General features: G+C 44.2%; 1 protein-coding gene across 21 annotated transcripts in view; it reads left to right on the top strand.

Moving 5' to 3' along the window:
- DOCK9 (dedicator of cytokinesis 9) overlaps positions 1–20,579 on the top strand; it is a 288,860-nt gene that overhangs the window by 96,985 nt on the left and 171,296 nt on the right. For 5 of the 21 annotated variants that reach the window (XM_053563267.1, XM_053563271.1, XM_053563276.1 and 2 more), the window contains exon 1: positions 2,275–2,573. The exons of 15 other annotated variants lie outside the window; for them this stretch is intronic. In XM_053563267.1, the coding sequence (XP_053419242.1) occupies positions 2,448–2,573 (126 nt within the window). In that variant the 5' untranslated portion in view covers positions 2,275–2,447. Of the gene's footprint in view, positions 1–2,274; positions 2,574–20,579 lie in introns of those variants that run through there. One more of the 21 variants, XM_053563280.1, reaches the window with a different exon arrangement.

Consider the following 20,579-nt stretch of genomic DNA (forward strand, 5'->3'; position numbering starts at 1 on the left):
TTTTTTTTAATCCTTTCTTCCCTTGCTGATTTATAGGACATTTCTAAGTTTTGACTTACCTATTATTAGTTTTTTTCCCTGTCTTCCTGTAACTTTACAAAGAAGGAATTTTAAAATTCATAGATACTATTTTAGAACACAGATTTGGTTGGAGAGCTTATATTAGAAAGATTAGCCAAGGTTGAGAAATTGGGGTCAGTACATAAAAAAGTTATTATAGAAGCCACTGATTTATTTTATGGGCTCATTGATCCCTTGTGATGGATTATGTAATGAATATCCACCCTCAGAAGATTCCTGGTGTTGGAGTGACAGACCGAGTAGGAGGCCCTGTGGGTTCTGGGGTACAGCTCAGCTTCTCCTCCACTTCCTCAGCCCCCCCCCCCCACCTCAGTTCCTTTACCTGGAAAGTGGAGACTTGTACCTACAGCTTGCGTAATAGTTTCTGTATTTCCTTGGGTACTGTACCTCTGTTACCTGTTGTTGCTGCGTGATAACTACTTTCATCGTTGACCGACGGATACTGCGACCCTGCCGCTTCCTCTGTCATTCACTGTTAGTAAATGTTTTCCGATGTCGAGGAAATAAGCAAAGTCACTAACTGGGAGAGGCCCTGCAGCATCCTGGGAAGGACACAGTAATGTAATATTTAATCCCAATCTTTAATGCTCATTTTTCATGGAACTTTTTAATAAATCCCTTAACACCAGTTTTAATTTTTTTCTAAGAGGTGATTTTTCAAAATTCAGGTATTCCACTGTTAATGTGAGCAAGTTATAAAAATAACAGGCTTTTGGGAAAAGATATTTTGGGTGCTGTCACCATTGAGGTACTGACTGAGCTACGTTCATGTACTTTTGTGTCTCTGTCTTGATTGATTTTTATTAATTTATCGTTTGTGTCTTTTCATCTTGCCTTCCCAACTAGGTATAAAGTTCCTTGAGGGGAGAGACACTCTGCCTTGTGTTTTTTTTTTTTTTTAATTTATTTATTTTTTTGTAGAGACAGAGTCTCACTTTATGGCCCTCCGTAGAGTGCCGTGGCCTCACACAGCTCACAGCAACCTCCAACTCCTGGGCTTAAGCGATTCTCTTGCCTCAGCCTCCCGAGTAGCTGGGACTACAGGCGTACCTTGTGTTTTTTACTAAGGGCTTCAGGGGAGATTGGGGAAACCCTGGCCTGCTATGCAAGAATACTGGAGGGCCCACAGGAAAGTAGGTATAAGATAATCTAGGGACCAGTGACCGTTAGAAAAGGGCAGTAATTCCCAGAGGCACAGAGAGGCCAATGAAAGGATTATAACCAATTTCAAAGCGAAGAGAGAGGGTTTATGAATACCTTGAGCCCTCCTGTCGTCTTCTCCGTCTCTCTCACCTTTTCTCCATCATGAGAAGGACCCACTTCCAGCTCTCTTTGGAAGCGCTCTAAACTTTCTCTTTGTTGTTCTTCAGTAAAATGTCTTTGTTACACTGAAACTTGTGTGGCTTACTTTTGCCTTCCGTCACACTGCCTGTGTTGTTCCAGTTTTATTCTCAGTTTCCATTCATTTTTGCTTTCGGTTATTGCCATACCTCAGTTGAACTTTCTAGCTCAGCCGAGTAATCAAACAGGTCAAATAGGTTCAGGGAACTGGGACCTCTGACCCCCCACAACTGTGATCCTTTCAGTTTCTGATACTGGGCATATGACCTTCTGGGGTGTGGATGGATTTGAAATAATACTCTGTTTAATAAAAGCCTTTGCCCTGATATATGGTATCCCATGAAAATATTAGATGACCTCATTTTTCTGGTATGAAATAGTACATGAATTAAGTCTGTGCTGCAGGGAAAACTGTTGTGCAGGGAAAACTCTCTGCACACCTGTGTCCACGAGGTGCAGGCTACGGGAACACCCTTGCTTATTGCTTTTCGCTGCTTTGATCATCAGCCAAGCATTTGATGTTCAGCCAAAACCCAAGCGCAAGCATTCTGCAACCTTAAGAACTTTAGGACAACCAGACGACCAAACTGTCTCTTAAGCTCTGTGAGATTTGGATTCCAGGTCGTGATGAAGGAGTCTGACTGTGTCTGGTTTTTCTTTTAAACACTGCACTGTTTTGATTTCGATTCGTTCGGCCCACGCCGCGTGGAACAGGCACAATGAGGCTGGTCTTTATCTGAGAGGTAGTACACTGTGTATTGTTTGGTTTGTTTTCCCTCGGCCAGCAAGCGGGAGCCTCCCATTCTCTGAGCAGTAAGCAGTAAGTAACACCCCTGGAGGCTGGCCTTTGCTTCAAGCCTGCCCAACCTGCAGGCTCTGCAGACCCAGCCAGGGGGCTGACCACTTGTGCCTGGGAAGCCAGTTTCCTTTGCTTCCCCGGGCCACTGGCATGTGTGTACCCTGCACAGCCAGGGACTTGCAGCTGTCCCAGTTGCAGACTTGCTGACTTGCGTTTTTAGCCGAGAATGCAGGCTGATAAATACAGGACAAGTAGTAGAAGTGTTAAAAAGGAGCTGGTGATCGAGTCCCCCCTGCAATGCAAGGATGCATCTCAGGGCGAAGTGGAAGCAGAGAGCCCGTGCCCCGTGCTGGTAAGAGGGTCTTGTCCAGAGTGTGGCTGTGTCTTCCCCATACAGTGCTGTTACTGTGTGTGTGTACGGGATTGACACCGTGTGCCTCTGTTTGGTTTTAAAACTTGCTGTTTTATCTCTTGTGAATCCTACTCTCTCTTTCCCTGTAGATTGATTTTGGTTCCACTGTGATTCTTATTTGTGAGGAAAGAAATGGTGACATTTTGTGGGTGAACGTGGTTTCCAGGAGGCTTCTTTGTAAAGAACAATCATGTATTATTCAAAATTGTGTCCCACCTAGCTGCAGTGTTTCCAGATATAAACCCAGGGAAGCTCATTTTAATTGCAGCTATAGGGTTGAAAACGATGTACTTTGCAAACCTGTCCTACATTGTCTATTTATGTTATTAAGAAAATGAGGCAGGTGCTGTTAGGGGGTTAAGGAACATCACAGTTGAAATTACATTTTTCTCTTACTCATTTTGGCAGGAGGTTTGCCTTGAACAAAATAGAAAAGAACCTGAACTGTGAAGCAACTCATAGAATCTAAAGTTTCTGTTCCTAACATTAGCTAAACTCTCAGCTGTTAGGAGAAAGCCAGTGCTTGAAGGGACCGTGTACGGAGAAATTTGAAAATGGTTGTGCTGAGTAGGTTGTGCTTCTCTCTTGGAATTTCCTTAGTACAATAAAGGCACATAATTTTTAAGGCAAGCTGCAAAAAACCAACACCATGTGCTGCTGTAGAGGGGACAATTGAGCCTTTCAAATGATCTTTTACAGGGATTGTTAAACTAATAGTGATTTTATATGGTGAATTCTTTTAACCTAGAGGTTCAGTTGCTGTTACTATAAAGTGGTTATGCATGTGCTTAATTTCCATTAATGTCTCTAAGAATGTGTGCTTATTAAACTGTCCTATTACAGATTTGATTTAAACAGAAATGCTTTCCTCTGTGATATGTTAGACTGCCTTATATATTTTGTTGCTTCAATAATATATTGGTAACCCTAAGCTGAGAAAGTCAGTAAAACATGATGGTCTTTTTCACTGAAGATTTTCATGTTAGAGATTTAGGTTTCTTTCTTCCCAACCCCCCCGCCCCCTCTGTTATATTGTTTGGAAATGTTATTCATTATCTTGGATTCCTTTCTGATAGTATAATAGCTTGTTTATCTGTGGAGTTGCTTGAGTCTCTCACAGGCCATATAGTAACTGCTTAAAGCTCCCAGCTGATTTAACTCACAAGTTCTTGGAGGAAGTTGTGTGGTTTGGGTTCCCTTGTGAATATTCTGAAAAATCTTCTGTCAGTGATTCTCCAGATGTGTAGAAATATTTGTCTTAGAGGACTGAATACACTGTAGACAGTTGCTGGGTAATTTTTTTTTTTTCAGGGACTTCTTAAAAACTTCTCTTTCTAGTACTCAAGAAATTTGCTGTTCATATCCCTGTTATTTGTTTAGGTAAATCTCACTCCAGGTGGTTCCATGGGGAGGTCTTTTCTCATTGCAGTGGATAAAGCTGTGCTGGCTACATCCCCCACCTGTCGGGGCCCAGAGCTCTGGCTCTGTCCACCTAGAGAGGTGTGAGGGAGCTGTGAAGGCGGTGGTGATACAGAAGACCAGCAGAGCAGCATGATTAAAAAGAGCTCTTATCGGGCGGCGCCTGTGGCTCAGTGAGTAGGGCGCCGGCCCCATATGCCGAGGGTGGCGGGTTCAAACCCGGCTCCGGCCAAACTGCAACAAAAAAATAGCCGGGCGTTGTGGCGGGCGCCTGTAGTCCCAGCTACTCGGGAGGCTGAGGCAGGAGAATCGCCTAAGCCCAGGAGTTGAAGGTTGCTGTGAGCCGTATGATGCCACGGCACTCTACCGAGGGCAATAAAGTGAAACTCTGTCTCTACAAAAAAAAAAAAACAAAACAAAACTCTTATCAAATAGGAGCAGCAAGGATGTGCAAGCAGGGCAGATCTCACTGTGATGCATGTGGCAAAGGACAGTTCAACAAACTGCTGGGAATACAATGATTTTTTATTTTAGAGACGGGTTTTGCTCTGTCACCCCGGCTGGAGTGCAGGGCTCAATCATAGCTCACCGTAGCCTGGAACTCTGGGGTCATGCTATCTTACGGCCTCCACATCCCAAGTAGCTGCAAATACAGGCATGCGCCACCATGCCGGGCTAATTTTTCTATTTTTTCCCCCCACTTTTGGTAGAGACAGGATCTCACCAAGTTGCCCAAGTCGAATTCCTAGGCTCAGATGATCCTCCCAAAGTGCTGGGATCACAGGCATGAGCCACCATGCCCAGCCATCAAGATGAGTTTTTAAAAAGCAGGCAGAGACAGTTATGAGATCTGTTTGTGGTAGTGATTGCTGTTCATTGTTACAATGTCAGCGGCCCACAGGCTTGGCGAGAACTCCCAAGTCTGTCTATAATTTGAGTGAGTTATACTGAAGGATTTTTAAATATAGGTGATACACCTTATTTAGGAGGTAGCATTTACAAATGAAGTTTTGCTGGTTTTAGTTATATACACGAACTATCGCATGATTTAGAAAGGATAAGAAATGAGAATAGTGTAGAAGTGGGTAGGGGGAAGTGCTCCACTACTATTAATTTGGTTTATATATTTGTAGACTTTCTCCTGTGCCTATAATAGCATAACTTAGTGTGAGTGTGTATTTTAGGAAAATGTACTAGTACGTTCAATTTCCGTGTTACTTTTCTCCCAGAACATATCAGGAACATCTTCCTTCGTCACCATCTGTGACTTTTGCCATAATTTTTAATGGCTGTATATGTCTGTACCACTATTTGGTGGTCATTCAATGTTTGTCTAATTGTTTGCAGTTAGTAACAGTGCTGCAGTGAATGTACTGTAAATACATTTAGAAGCACTTAGGCAAGGCAGAAGTACAGTGTTCTGTAAAGTTTCTATCAGAAGTTCCCTCTCGCCCTTAGGTTCGGGGCCACAGTGAGGCTTTCCTTTAGAGGTGGCTTCTAGGGAGAGTCAACGTTTCTAAGAGGAACGTGTGTTTGGACTTTATAAAGTTACAGCAGCTTCAGGCACCTCCGTGGGGGTGGGTGGGTCTTGTCCCCTGCATTCCCCTGCATTGTTACAGTAAGCAGGGGAGGAAGCATATGGTGAAACTTCCCTGTTCCTATCCAGGCTTGCTGCCAAAGCCATTGAGAAGGGAGTTGGGGGCTGGGACTGCCTACCGGGGGGAACATTCAGGATGTTCTTGAGGTCTCCGTAGTTAGCCTCCTTGCACTTGAGTATCTGCTTTTTACCTCCCCCTCTACTCTAAAGTAGTTCCTGGAAAGAATTTAATTGTTCAGAAGTTGAGAGGAAAAAGGTGTGGCTTCAAAGGCTGCTGGGGAGGTGCCTTTCATTGGGCTACTTCCCTGAGGGTGGTCGGGACTGCAGCACAGGTCTTATTTGGGGAATTTTGAAGGTCAAAGGATAGGAAGACAGAAGAGCTGAATGTTCACATATTAGGTGTACTCAGGGGGTATTTTTTTTTTTTTTTGTAGAGACAGAGTCTCACTTTATGGCCCTTGGTAGAGTGCCGTGGCATCACACAGCTCACAGCAACCTCCAACTCCTGGGCTTAAGCGATTCTCTTGCCTCAGCCTCCCGAGTAGCTGGGACTACAGGCGCCCACCACAACGCCCGGCTATTTTTTCGTTGCAGTTTGGCTAGGGCCAGGTTTGAACCCGCCACCCTTGGCATATGGGGCCAGCGCCCCACCCACTGAGCCACAGGTGCCGCCCCGGGGGGTGGTGGTGGGGGAAGGTATTTTTTTTAAAAGTATCTTTTTCAAGGCGCCTTTAGAGTTTTTAATATTTTGCCAGGGTCTTCAAGTGATGCAAACTGAATGTGAGTTCTTATTTTAATGTTTGAAAAAACACGATTACGCTAGCCAGATAACTTTGTGAGATGGTAATGTGTGTGCCCAATGCAGAAAGGAGTAGAAGGACTTAGCTTTTCTTTGGACAAGTCATTATGTTACCTGGGAGCTCTTCTCTTCCCTGATGAGAGAGGGAAGGGAGACTAGAGAAGCTTTGCCATCTGAAGTTCCCTTTGCTCTACACGTTGCAGACTGAGTAAATTAAGACACAAACTCTAAAGTGTAAGCATATGGGTAATGACCACGTTGTAATGCTCTATAAGACTTCAGATTCCTGTCATTGGGTTAATTAAATTGTGCTTAGACAGTATAATTAAATTATATTTTCTGCCCTATAAGTTTTTCTGCATCTTTGTAGACAACTTTAAAAGTAATTAATGATGAATATTACATTGGTGATATTTAATAAGTAGTTTCTTTGTTTTTAAAATATTGATGGTAAAGGAAAGATGTTCCTGTAAGCTTTATGTACTGACATATTCCTAGGTGACAAAACCAAGAAATTTACTGATTCAGAACCATAAGCCTTCACTACTGTGCTATTTTTGGCCCCACCCCCACCCCCATTTGTTTATTCATTAGTTCATTCAACTCAAATTTACAAGTACTGAGATTCGACAGACTTAGTACAGTGCACTGAAGTGAATGAGACCAACACCCCTCTGCCCAGGCAGCAAGGCCTGGGTAATGAAGAGAGCTCATTCCTCAGAAATGCTTTCACCTGATATTTTTCAGTGAGTGTGACTCACCCATTCGTTCCAAACACTTACACATACAACACTTAAGTCATCAGAAGCTTCAAGTGGAACTGTGCTCTTGGAATTTTTAGCACCTAAGGTGGGCGGGCATAGCCCTGCTTTACAGAGTCGGAAGAACCCCGACTCTGTTCGTCTGAACAGTTTTCATGAATGAGGCTCCTGGTGTTGTACACTTATATTGTAAGGTATATTCTTAGATAGGATGGGAGTAAATTTAATAACTGTACCAGGCCTAGAAAGCAGCCTCCTCAACTTGTGTCACTACCTCATTATAGTGCCACACCACTCTTGCCTTCTGGGGTTGTTACTTGTATAAATAACGAAAATCCACGCAGCTCTGGTGTGTTTCTTTTCTCATCTTCTGTCATCAGGGTGGGGGCATAATGGTCGCTGTTCACTGTTTTTTTTATTGAAGATAATGCGAGGTGTTTTTTTCTTGGTATAATAATAAGAACAGAAAATACTTATCTGTATGGTGCCTTTCTTTTGCCACGAACTGTTTTATGCCTGTTCAATACATCATTATTTTAGTGAATTCTCACAATTCTTGGTGGCAGGAATTGTTATTATTCTTCCTCCTTTACAGATGAGGAAACTGAGTACAGAGAGGTGAGGTAACTTGCTGAAAGTTATACATTAAGTGGCAGCACCAGGACTGTAGACTTCTGGGTTTATTCCCTAATCAATAAAGTGGGCACTCTGGTCCTTGCAGTGTTTAGAAGAGGCTGCCATGTGCCCAGGTGTGTGCTGTTGTTTGAAAGGCAGTGGCTAATACAGGTCAGCAGTGTTCTGCTGTCACAGGCATCTTTTGGCAATAGAATGGTCCAATAGAGAACACTTTTGGGGGCAGACACAGTGGCTCACTCTTGTAATCCAGGAGCTTGGGAGGCTGAGGATCTCTTGAGGCCAGGAGTTCCAGGTTACAGTGAGCTATGATTGTGCCGCTGCACTCCAGCCTCAGTGGCAGAGCAAGACCTTGCCCTTTTTAAGCAAAACAAAACAAAATAAAAAAGACCACTTGGAGACTAGAAGCCTAAATTGGATCCCACGTCCGCTTCTCCATCTCTGGAAGTTGTTACTACCACCTTCCCCTCATCCTCTGGGCCTCAGGCTTCTTATCTGTAAAATGAGAAGCACACGGTAAATAGCCTTCTGGGACTCCTGCTCTGTATATCAGCCTTAGTTCTTTCATCTCAGAATAATCTTTGATGGAGTCAGATTTAGGATTGTGGAGTTTGTGTAAAACTGGTTGGGTTTTGGGTTGTTGTAGTTGCAAAATGGGACTGAGTCAGCCACCTGTAAAAGAATAAAAGTGGCAGCAGAATTTGGAGTCAGGCGGGCACACTGAAAGGAGTTACAGGAAGACATAGCTTGAGCCTTCAGATAGCTCATGACTGTGAGGATAATTTTAGAACCAAGACGCCTTGGAAATTATAGTTTTTCCAGAGGTTTGAAATACCCTGTAATGTGATATAGCTAGTGCTAAGTTTCTCTTAGAATGACATTTTGAAGTTTTGGAAATTTTCGGTGTTCCCTTTCCTGACAAGTATACCTGCCACTTACCAGTGGGTCTGCCAGGTTCCTGGAGAAAAGCCAGCCTTATAATTTTGTTTTGAGATCTCCATAACACATTGAATTTTCACTGCCGTGGGAAAGGTAGCAGTGAGTGGTGCAGGGAGCCCAGCGCTCACTTTCCGGAGACCCACCTGACATGTGTAAGCCGACACCAGGTTGTGTCAGATGGAGTTTGTCACAGTGGCTCCTCTTCCGACCCCGTCCCTGTCAGTTCTCTGGGTTACCTGATTAACTCGCCATGTCCAGTCTTAGCTGTGCTCCATCGTACTAACAGGCCACGTTTCATAAAACAGAAGGTTGTTAATTTTCTTCTTAAAAGCCCTCCCCTGACTCTTCTTTTGCAGGGAAGGCAAAGCATGCCTTCTTGATTGGCAGAGGCTGGCCCTGAACTTGCTTTCTGGAAGTGTCTCCTGCAGCTTTCACAGTGTGTTCTGAGCAGGTTCTGCTGTTGCCACAAGTGTGCAGCACAGGGGAAAAGGATGAAAGTCCCATTTATCCTTCCCCGCAGGCTTCTTTAGGAAACCGCTTAAGACCCTCTCCCCACATTTCCCAGTGGACTGTGTGTTCCTGTATCCCAGCATGGCATGGTTATTCCAGGGTGTCATTAGGGACCTATTGTAGCTCAGGTTGCTACTGCAGTCTCCCTCACTAAGGGGCCCAGCAGGGAACCACCTGGATGATTTGCTTTCTCTGTATCTCTGAGTTAGTGTCAACGTTATTTTCATCTCTCTCTCTCTCTTGCTTCTTGGTGTGGTCCTGGTGACTCTTTGGGGGAAGGTATTGTCAAAGAATGGATGCAGAAAAAGGCCTCCAGGAGATATTAGATCTGAGGATTATTCTCCTCCCTTCCACATTCAGTGGTTTAGCCACCAATATCCCAATGTGTTGAATTCCCAAAAAATAAAAAGAGATGGAACTTGAGGAACTTGGTTAACTTATATGGTATGGGTGTTGTGCCCCAAATTCTCCTGTTATTTTGATTTGGTTAAATTGTTAACATTTTATCAGAGCACTTGAGGATAGAAGTACAAACACAGGTTCCCAGAGACAAAGCCCCCACTATTTCCCCTCAGCCAGCACCCCTTTCTGGTATTAGGACCTCTTTTTTCTGGCAGCTGTACCTGAAATCTTAATGTCATCTTTGATGGTCTAGTGCACTTGGAAAAATCTTGTGACCTTATCACAGCAGCTTCCCAGTAAATTGATTATATCTGGAGAAGGTGGTGGAGATCCACAAGATAGAGGTCAAAGAAGACAGCTGTTCACAGGGGAGAAAGTAGAGAAAGGTGGGCCCGTGGGACACACTGGAGAAAGCGTCACCTGCTTTACACAACCAACACTAGACCTGCTTTCTCTCCCACGTGGCAGTTTTTCCAAAAGTTTTGTCTCTCCATGTAAAAATTTTAGGAAACAGAATGTCCTCTGTTTTGCCATGAAGTTTTAAAATTACCTTTATATTTTAAAACGTTATACTGTGTATGATGGTGCCGTCTGACAGAGATATAATGTGAGCGCTATATGTAATTTTAAATATTCTGTAGCCAAGTTAACGTGAAAAGAAACAGATGTAATTAATTTTAATGTAATTTTAACCCAATATTTAAAAAATATTACCATTTCAATATGTAATCCTTATTTTAAAAATCTAAGTATTTTATATTTTTAATTCATACTAAGTCACTGACATTTTGGTGTCTATTTTATGCTCACAGCACATCTCAATTTCAGGACAGTCACATTTTAAGTGCTTAACAGTCACATATAGCTAGTAGCTACTCCATAAATAGTACAGGCGAATAAACTTACACTTTCTATAGCCTAAAAGCCTCAAACTAGAAAGCTGTCATTTTGGGGTGAGTCATTGGATGAGGTACATTTGTGACTCTACAGGGAGGAAAAATGCATAATTTAAGTTTACTTATAAGCTTGAGTTTTCTTTACAGAGATCATGCCCTGAAATATTTGATGGTAATGTAAATTACATACTACCTAATGGCATTAATATGTGTCCAAGCACTCACACCTGGTTCTTTGGGAGGATTTAGTATTTTAGAGTATGATTTATATTTATTATTATTTTTGGACAGAGCCTCCCTGGATAGAGCTCATGGCATCAGCCTAGCTCACAGCAACCTCAAATTCCTAAGCCTCCTGCCTCAGCCTCCTGAGTAGCTGGGAGTACAGGTGCCTGCTACAATACCTAGCTGATTTTTCTATTTTTAGTAGAGATGGGGTCTCACTCTTTCAAATCAGGTTGGTCTCAAACTCTTGAGCTCAAGGGATCCCCCCACTCTGGCCTCCAAGAGTGCTACTCAGCATGGAGTAAGATTTTTAATATTCTTGAGGTAGAAAACAGTATCATTCAGGAAGGGACACTGCTTTTTATCTCTGCCATGGTGAGCGTGTGAAACCTGGGCAGCTCAGTGCATGGTAAATCTCAGAGCAGAAAGCCTCAGATGTCTGTCTTCTCTGGAAGTATGGAAACGGAGGCACTCCAGTGTGGAGCAGTGTTAGGCATTTCCCATGTAAGGAGGAATGGAGGCATTGGCGAGGCACTTCTGGTTCTGGAAATCTGAAATTCCATCATGCTTACCTTCCATCATGTGTGGTGGAAGAAGGTCCTGGCCGTGGGGATCACCAGGTGTGTGACCTTCATTAAGTCATCTGACTCCCCTGAGCTTTAGTTTCCTGGTCTGTGACATGATGATGCAGCTGTGCAGAGTATCAGCAAAGGTATGAGAGGGGCTAAAATTCTATTGCATCTGAACTACTTGTAATTGCATACGATCTCCATGACCACCTTTGGGTGAGTTCCTACTCTGTACCAGGCACTATATTTTGAAACCCGTCAGTAACCGTGTGATGATGATAACAGAAATTATTAGTTGTCCCATTTATAGATGTGGAGATTTAGTGGTTAAGTAATCAACTTGTTCCAAGGCCATGTAGCCAATAAGTAGTAGAGCCAGGAATTTTTGAAAATACTTTTGTAATATGAAATTCTCTCCGCACACAGAAGTAGATGAAGTAGAGTGGGCATTATGGTCAGCTGGAGGTCTTGTTAACACAGATGGCTGGGCCCACCCTCAGAGTTTCTGATTTAGTGGGTTTGGGGTGGAATTTGCATTTTTAACCAGTGCCAGGTGGCGCTGCTGCTGGTGGCCTAGGACTGAACTTTGAGAACTGCTGGACTGGTATAGCGAGCCCTCATGTACCTGTCATCACCTGTAACAATAGTAAACATTTTGGGGATCAGGATTTAAATTCCAACCCCTAGCATCTGGGCCCTTAACTGGTCTCTGTGCTGCCTTTCTGGAGATGAAGTCTGTAAAAACATTCCATCCCCAATATCTTAAAATAAGTAGCTTAAAGTCAGTTATTTTGAAATCTGACTAAATCTGGCTTTTAGAGTCTTTTAGCTTAATTACTTAACCTCTTCATTTTAGAGTTCCAGAAATAGCTTTTATTGACCTAGGGAGAATTAAGAATTTCAGGCCACAATGCTAAAGGGGGAAAAAGTATTGGCTGGAAAAGAGTCTTTAGTATAGATTTAAGATAGAATTTTTTTACACACCTACCGTGGTGCATCTTTTTCTTTTTTGATTTCATTATTTCTTCTCACAGGTGAAGAAATGGCAGGCAGAATTAGAAGCTAAGACTAGTGTGTGTAAGAGACGTGTGCTGGGCCCGCCCTCTATCCCTGTCTGGCTCTGTTTCTCTTACACTCCTCCTGGCCCTGCTTTGGCCCTGCCCTCTGTCAGGGTAGAAAGAAGACACTTTAAGCACTGTATTTGCAAGGGAGCTGTTGCTATCCCACTTGGCCCTCTGCTCATGTGACTGTACGGGTGCAGGGTGTGGAGTAAGTCCCCTAAATTCCTGTCTTGTCTTCCTCTCCTCATTAACATTCTCAGCAGCATCCCTACTGAGCACAGCTGATGAAATGCATGAGCAGTTCTGTGGGTTTCAGTTATTATTAATTGGCATTATTATTACTATATTGCTACCTAAATTTCCATCATTCTGTTCCTCTTACACATTTTCTAGATGCTAGTGATTTGATAGTTTTTCACAGTCTTTAATTCTGTTCATTTTAGTAACAGGATGATGATTTTGGAAAGCCATGGTTGTTTATATGAACGACAGATACAAAACCCAGACTCTTCTCCCTTGCATCACATTGATTGCTTTTGAGTGTCCAAGTTTTATTTATACAGATAAGCCTTATTAAATAAAATCTTTATTCAGTGATAAGTTCTCTAATTTGAGTGCTTTTTAAAGTACTGTATAAAAAGGGAATTCAATATTTTATTAGTGTTTATAATATAAAAAACTGAATTCACAAGTGTGACATTGTTCGCGTTAGTCTGTTCTGAGGCTGACACCACATTGTAGCGTGAGTTACATTTAGATGTCTGAGAGTCTGGTACTCTTTATGGATTCTTCTGAACGGTCTTATCTACATAATTGTGATTTAATGCTCAGGTTAGAGCTTATTTCTGAATTTAAGTTTGGATAAGTCTCTCTTCTGCTGTCAGTGTTTATATTACTTTTGCATGTTGTTGCTGAAAGTGCAAAATTAAAACAGGCATCATATTAGTAGGACTGAGATAAGAGCCTGGGCCAGTGCTCAGGGGAGTCCTCCTGGCACCCCAGAGCACCCCTTCACTCCTAGGCTCCTGTGTCTGTGAAATGAGAGGACTAGAGCAGATAATCTCATTTTCTGATGTTTGCACAAGCTTGTAGCAAGTGCCCAGTAGAAGCTCTTGTGAGCTGCATCACTGAATTTCCTGTCTTTTTAACACATTAACTGTTGTGCAAGTTGTATTGAACTTACACTAATTTTGAACCTGGGGCCTCATGAAGCATATATAACTCACACATCTCTTGACCTAATGAAACACCATGGCCCCGGACGGTGGAGAGGGGGGGAATGTTTTTCTGTGTGGCGGTGAATGTGTTAGAAAACATGCTTCCAAACAGCTTCTAGGTCATTGTCTCTACACTAGTGAGCAGTCTGCAGAGGACATGTGTTACTGCATGAGTATGGGATTGTATCTTGTTTATCGTCGTCTCGCAGTTTTCATGTTCTGAGTCATGGACAGAGAGCATGTATGTGACAAAGTGACAGGAGGCCACCTTCCTCTGGCTGGAGGGTGGTGTGGAGGCCTCGCCGTGTACCTCTCAGTCCTGTGCTCCTCCTCCTGTTTGCTGGCTGCCTGAGGGCCTTCTTATCATGGCCTACCTCGTTTTTCCCACAGGCTGTAGTCCTGGGGTGGCTTTGGGACATGTGAGCACTACAGGTGAGCTAATAATTGGTACTCCCTCAAATGAATACTATTCCAGTACTTGTCTACATTTTAGAGGAGAGACTGAGGGCTGTAGGGATGGTGGTGGGGCAGGGACCCCTTGTGAAGAGCTGAAAGATCCTGAAATTTCATTAGTTTCATGATAAATCCTCCCCGAGGATGGTGAGTTCTAGAAGCAGCCAATAGTTCAGAACAGCTGGATCAGAGCTACATAAAGAGGCTGCGGGGCCAAGAACCCGGGGTGCTTCAGCACCACTGGAAATCCAAGGTGATGAGGAAAACTACGCTTATGAGAACGCCTTTTTTCTGAAAGGAGATTCTATATGGCTGCCACCTAAGGTGGGCAGAGGTGAGCTGTAGGCCTCCGAATGGACATGCTGACTCCAGTGCTGTCCGCCATTCAGAGGAACAAGGGCTGTTTGGTTGATCAGCTAGCACTATTCAAGCATGTCCATTCGGGAGGCCTACAGCTCACCTCTGCCCACCTTAGGTGGCAGCCATATAGAATCTCCCTTCAGAAAGGCGTTCTCATAAGCGTAGTTTTCCTCATCACCTTGGATTTCCAGTGGTGCTGAAGCACCCCGGGTTCTTGGCCCCGCAGCCTCTTTATGTAGCTCTGATCCAGCTGTTCTGAACTATTGGCTGCTTCTAGAACTCACCATCCTCGGGGAGGATTTATCATGAAACTAATGAAGTTTCAGGATACCTTTCAAGGCCTTGGAAGGGATTCCAGTAATTTTATATCCTTTTTTTTTTTTTTTTCTTGTTTAGAGACAGGGTCTCACTCTGTTACCCAGGCTGCAGTGCAGTGGCAATCATAGCTCACTGTAGCTTCAAAGCAAATAATCCTTCTGGTTAGCCTCCCAAGTAGCTGGTACTATAGGCACATGTCACCACACCTGGCTGATTTTTTTTTTTTTTTTTCCTGGTAGAGACAGGAACTCAACAGTGTTGCCCTGGCTGGTCTCAAGCTTTTGGCCTTAATTGATCCTCCTGCCTTGGCCTCCCATAGCTCTGGGATTACAGGCATGAGCCTGTATTTTTTGATTGCACAAGTTTCAGGCCCTATAATATCTCATTCCATTGAAGAGCATGGTCCCTGGTGACTCTTCTCTGTAGGGGATCCTCAATCCACCCTGATTCCTGCTGACTTCTTCGTCTTTTAGACTGAGCTCCAGCTTTTAATAAACACCCCACATTTGTCAGATTCCTTCATTCATCCAACACATAGTCAGGGGGACCCATAGGATGCCAGATGATGTTCTAGGTGCCAGAGAAAGCAGTGCACAGAACTGGGATTTCTGCCCTCATGGAGCTTAGAATCTAGCTTGGCAGAGGTTAGATTCATTGTAGTGGGTCAGATGCCACCCCTGGGTGCCCCACTGCTGCCATTCATTCTGCTCTGATTGTTCATACATCTGTCTTCCCTGTGACTGTGAGCTTTCTGGGCCAGAGACTGTCTCTTTTTTAATCTTGGTGTCCCCAAAACCTGGCATAGTAGATGGTATGATACTTACTGGTTCAGTAAGTATCTCTGGAGAGAAGGAACACATACTACATTGTACACGAAGGAGGGAGGCAGCTGTTAATTTCCTGTGCCCACTCTACTTATAGTAAAATGGGATCCTTCTTGCACATTTGACAATTTCAAAAAGTTCCTGGCAGGAGTATGTAGCAAGGGTCATATGCAAGACAGCAGTGCAGGAAGGCTTGTGTCACCCACTCTTGTTAGCACGTGGCCTCAGGAGCCCCTTCCTCCTTAATTGCACGCTGCTGCACTCCCGTCCCCAGTGACAGTGACAGTGTCCTTCAGGCAACACTGAGAAGCACCTTGGAAACGAACTAGGTTTTTTGCAGGGTTTTTATCTCAGTCTATCCAGTAGCTTTCCTAGCCATGGAGATAAATCAAGGAAGTTTTAAATTTTTTATAGGCAGAAACGATGAATTTCTCATTTCTTAAAATAGAATGCTCCAAGAATTGCCATTTCCTCAGTTTGCTATTTCAAGAAATGGCATTCAGGATTTCAGCTCGTTTTAACATTTAATCACCAGAGAGACAAGGGCAGGAAATGACTAGAAAGTTCACCATGATGTCTGGAAGAAGAGCAAGGAAATTTCTCTTTGCTCTTTTGAGGTTAGCTCATCCCACAGTTTTCTAGGCTTTATGCATATTTGGCCCAAACTGAACTCATTTTGTGGGCTAACGCTCTCCAGGTCTGTTGGATTCCAGAGGAATCTTATTTTCCTGGCTCTGAGAAGATTCCCTGCTTCTGATTGCCTTTTGATCTGGAATTTCAATTTGCATGATGTTGGGCTGGCAGACCCAAAGCAGCAAACGCTGGGGTGGGGGGTAAGGGGATCTCAGAAGCTTAACACAGAGGTCAGTGGGTAGGCACTGACGATCCCATTGCACTCCTTAGCGCTGGGACTGCTGTGGGGAGTGTGATAGCTGTGGGTTCTCTGTTCTGCTGGTCGCCAGGCTCAGTGGGTGGGAAGTGAGGGGCATCCCTGTTAGTGGCTGACCTGTGCCTGTGTTACCCTCGGAATAAGGAGCTCTTTCTCCCTAGTCATTCTGATCATAGGGCCCTCACCCTAGGCCATTCCGTCATGAAACTGGCTGTGGGTCTCAGCCTACTAGACTTCCTAGCTGAGCCTTCCTTCCTCTTTTGCCTGGGTAAATGCCACGTAACCTCCTGTGAGCAGCGTCTGCCTTCTCTCTTCTTCCTAATCCAAGATCCTGCTGCTGTTAGGGGGCTGCCCCTGTGGATTGGGTCAGAAGGGCTCCTCTGGACACCTGGTATGATGGAAGAACCCGAATGTGGTCCTTCCCAGTCCTCCCCGACACACCACAGCAATGCTCATTGGTTCTTCATTTTTCTCTCTTTGCTCCTGTCTATGCTTTGTTGTCTGTTTTTTTCTTGTGTTCCTGGAGGGTCACTGAAAGTTTTGGTAAACAGACTGGTAAAATTAAAAAAACCTGTTATGCAAGCAATGTACATAACAATATTAAAAATGTCTGCATTTATTATATGCTTACAGTTTGCTCTTTTACATGTGTTAGCTCAGTTGAGCTCACTTGCATGTTGACTCAGCTTTCCTGACCATTGTCCTGTCCTGCCGTGCACGTGGCCCACGTTTGTGTGGTGTACACGGCCCTAGTAGGCAGGTCTTTGAGAGAGAAAGCTTATAGAATTTTGGGGGGCTTTCTTTAAGGAAAATAATTCAAAATTTGAAAAACATAATCAGGCATGAAAGTGAGTATTTATTTACAATTTGAAAAGAAATCACAACAAATTACAAATTTTGAAAAGCAAACCCAAACCATAAACACCAGAAATCCGGGGAAACAACACATTTTTGTCAGCAAACCTCTTGACACAGCTCTATAATACTTTCTTCCCTGCACTTTTTGGCATCATATTCCTTTATCACCTGATCATGATTTCTGAGAGTTCAGAAAAGTTTCTTCTAGTTTCACAGTATCTGCTAACATCACAGGAATTTTCAGGATTGGAAAAACTTCTATTAAATTTCTTCTGTATAATTTTAGGGCATTCTTAGTTTGTGCAATGACTAATCTTATATGCCCCCAAATAATTCTGGGATCATTCGCCTTGAAAAGTGTCTGTATTGCTTTTTGGCCTCTTGTCCTGCACGTCTGTGTCATGACATTGGGGACATTGGTTGGACACTGTGGACATGTTCCTGGAAGTCTTCCTAAGCTAAGATGCCCAGTGACAATTGAGCTGTCCATGACTCACATAGACAGGGGCTGTGCAGGCAAGGGCTGTAAGTTCTAGGAGTCTCATAGTAACTGTGTCCTAGAGTCCAGGGCTGGATGCTGATGGGGCACAATGACAGCAAGACCCATCCCTGCCCAAGGCATCAATGTTGGGGAGATGAGTGTTCACATGTCACTGTAACCCAAGGCCTACTGCTCAGGACACAGCAGCAGGGGAAGGAAAGGCTCCCTCTTAGTAGGTTGAGGGTGGTGGCGCTTCAGTTACATGGCAAAGGACTGTGGGCCACAGGGCTAGAGCAGCTCTGCCCTAACTTTGTTGTACCGTATTTGCTTTGTGTGTGAGGTTTGTTTTAGAGGAAGGATTCTGCTGCTGCTGGCTTGAGCATCTGTCCCAATATGGGGACTTCAGGGCCACCTGAAGAATTCTCACTCCTCCTTCACAGGCTTGAAGTCTCACTGAATTAATTGTTTGCAAGCCTGGCTCTCCCCCTACCCCAGGGCTTCATAAACTCACTTTCGCACAGGCCATTCCCTGGGGAATTATAACCTCTCCCCCCACCCTTGCCAAACCATGTATATAATTATAGAAAGCAATGTGAATATACATTGCCCGGGGGGGGGAAGACCCAGGTCCTTAAAGGTGTCTGTCACCTTGAGGAGGGGAGAAAGCTCAGCACTTGGATGTGCTTGTTCCTGTCTCAATTTAAAAATTCGAGCACAGTTCCTGGGCATCATTATTGACCATGGGGTTTTCAGAACCTCCTGAGAACTTACTCAAACACAGGTATCTGGTTTCGGCTCCTGGGGTTTCTGACTGGGATCTGGGCTAGGACCTTGGAATTTACAATTGTAACCAGTTCCCAGGTGATGCTGAATTGCCTATTCCTGAGAATACACTCTTAGAACCGCTGAGGAGTGAGCCAGCTCCTGCCACACTTAGGAAAACACAGTACGTGGGATGCTCATGGCCTTGGAGCAGTTCTATTCCCCACTATGTTTCATTTGGGTCATTCTGGCTTTCTTTTAAAGGTAGAAAATTAAGAACTTCACCCTAGTAGCTCTGTTACCCACCTGGGGAAGGATTCAACTTCAGTGTGCTGCAGTGGCTTTAAAACCAAGGCCATGCACTAAGTCTGTGCCAAGCCTTCTCCGTACCAGGAGTAGGGACTGGCAGTTTGGTATTTAGCCTACATCATTTTGCAGTTTGTGTGACGTTCCTGCTACCAGTCGTGCTGCAGGCCAATCCGTTCTCTACCCTAGAGGGCTATCCCCACCCCCAGCACCTGGAAGAGCTTAGTGGAGTTGAACAACAGTGAACAGCTGAAACCTCCGAATCATCGGTTTTAAGAGGAGTGGAGAATATGTGTTTATACTCTGAACCCGTGGTTTGGTGCACACAGCAGTGCTCCTTCCCGCAGACCCACCTCCAGCTCTGTCAGACCCCTCTCTTCTGGCATTTATTCTCGTAGCTTCTTTCTCTTCCTCCCTGTGTTGCCCCCACCCCAGGGGTCTGTCTCCTGGTCCCCTCTCCCTCGGGTCTCTCACCAATCTCCCTTTGCCAGCCTTTTTCCTCTGGTAGTTTCTCCCCTCAAAGGCCATGTGTAGAAGGGAGGCACTGTGCCAGGTATTGGTATTTGAAGCAGGTTTCTGCCTTGTTCTTAGTTTAGGCAGCAGGTGCACCACTCCTGGGGACCTCTTTTCCCTGGATGTCCCCACAGCTGCTGAAACCTCTCAAGCCCAGTCAGGTCTCCAGGCGTTCCTTCATTAAGTGACCTTCCTTAGGGTTTGTATAAGTTTCACATTCTCACAAGCCAATCTTCTGTGAGGATCTGGCCCATGGAGGGCTTGCCCGGGTAACACAGGCAGCATCCATCTTTTTTTTTTTTTTTTAAGGTTACATTGTTTTCGTTTCTAAGGTAAAGTTGAAGTTGTCCTTGAGCCCTTTGCCCAGGAGGCGTGCTGGACACCCTCATACTGCAAGCATGTTAGCTAAGATCCTGCCTTCTCCCCCCCCCTCCCCTCTGCCTCCCCTCCCCCCCTCCTCACTAGACTGTACTTGGGTTTCAACTCCATCCAGGTAAACACAAAAGATGTAAAGTCTCCATCTTTTCTTATGGCTGAATATTACCCTGTGGTATACATCATACAACAATTTGTTACTCCATTCATGGGTTGATCGGCACTTGAGTTGCTTCCATGTCTTAGCAATTGTGATTTGAGCTACAATAAACCTGGTGCAAATGTCCTTGTGGTAAAATGATTTCTTTTCTTCTGGGTAGATACCTAGTAATGGGATTGTGGAGTCAAATGAAAGATCCACTTTTAGTTCTTCGAGAATTCTCCATACTTCTTTTCGTAGAGGTTGTATTAGTTTGTGATCTCACCAACAGTGCAAAAGTGTTCCCTTCTCTCCGCATCCAGGCTGGCATCATCCATCTTTAATAGAAATGCTGTCTTATCAAGTCTCTTTCACACACATACTGAGGTTGAGTGTTGGTGAGTACAGACTCTCAGAAGGGAGGCCAGGATAGGTGAAGAGTTATTTTGGGCAGAAGTCTGGGTCCTAATCCAGTAGGGCTGGGTACTTTGGGCAGTTAGCTCATCTTGAAAGCCTCAGTTTCTAGCCTCAGTTCTTGGGTGGATTAAGTTGTGGAGTGAAGACACCTGGAAAGTTACACTTTGGCACACAAAAGCAAGTTAATACCAATATCCACAAGATTACATTCTGACATTAGATG

The sequence above is a fragment of the Nycticebus coucang genome, chromosome 15 (genome assembly GCF_027406575.1).
Source record: "Nycticebus coucang isolate mNycCou1 chromosome 15, mNycCou1.pri, whole genome shotgun sequence".
Lineage (NCBI taxonomy): Eukaryota > Metazoa > Chordata > Mammalia > Primates > Lorisidae > Nycticebus > Nycticebus coucang.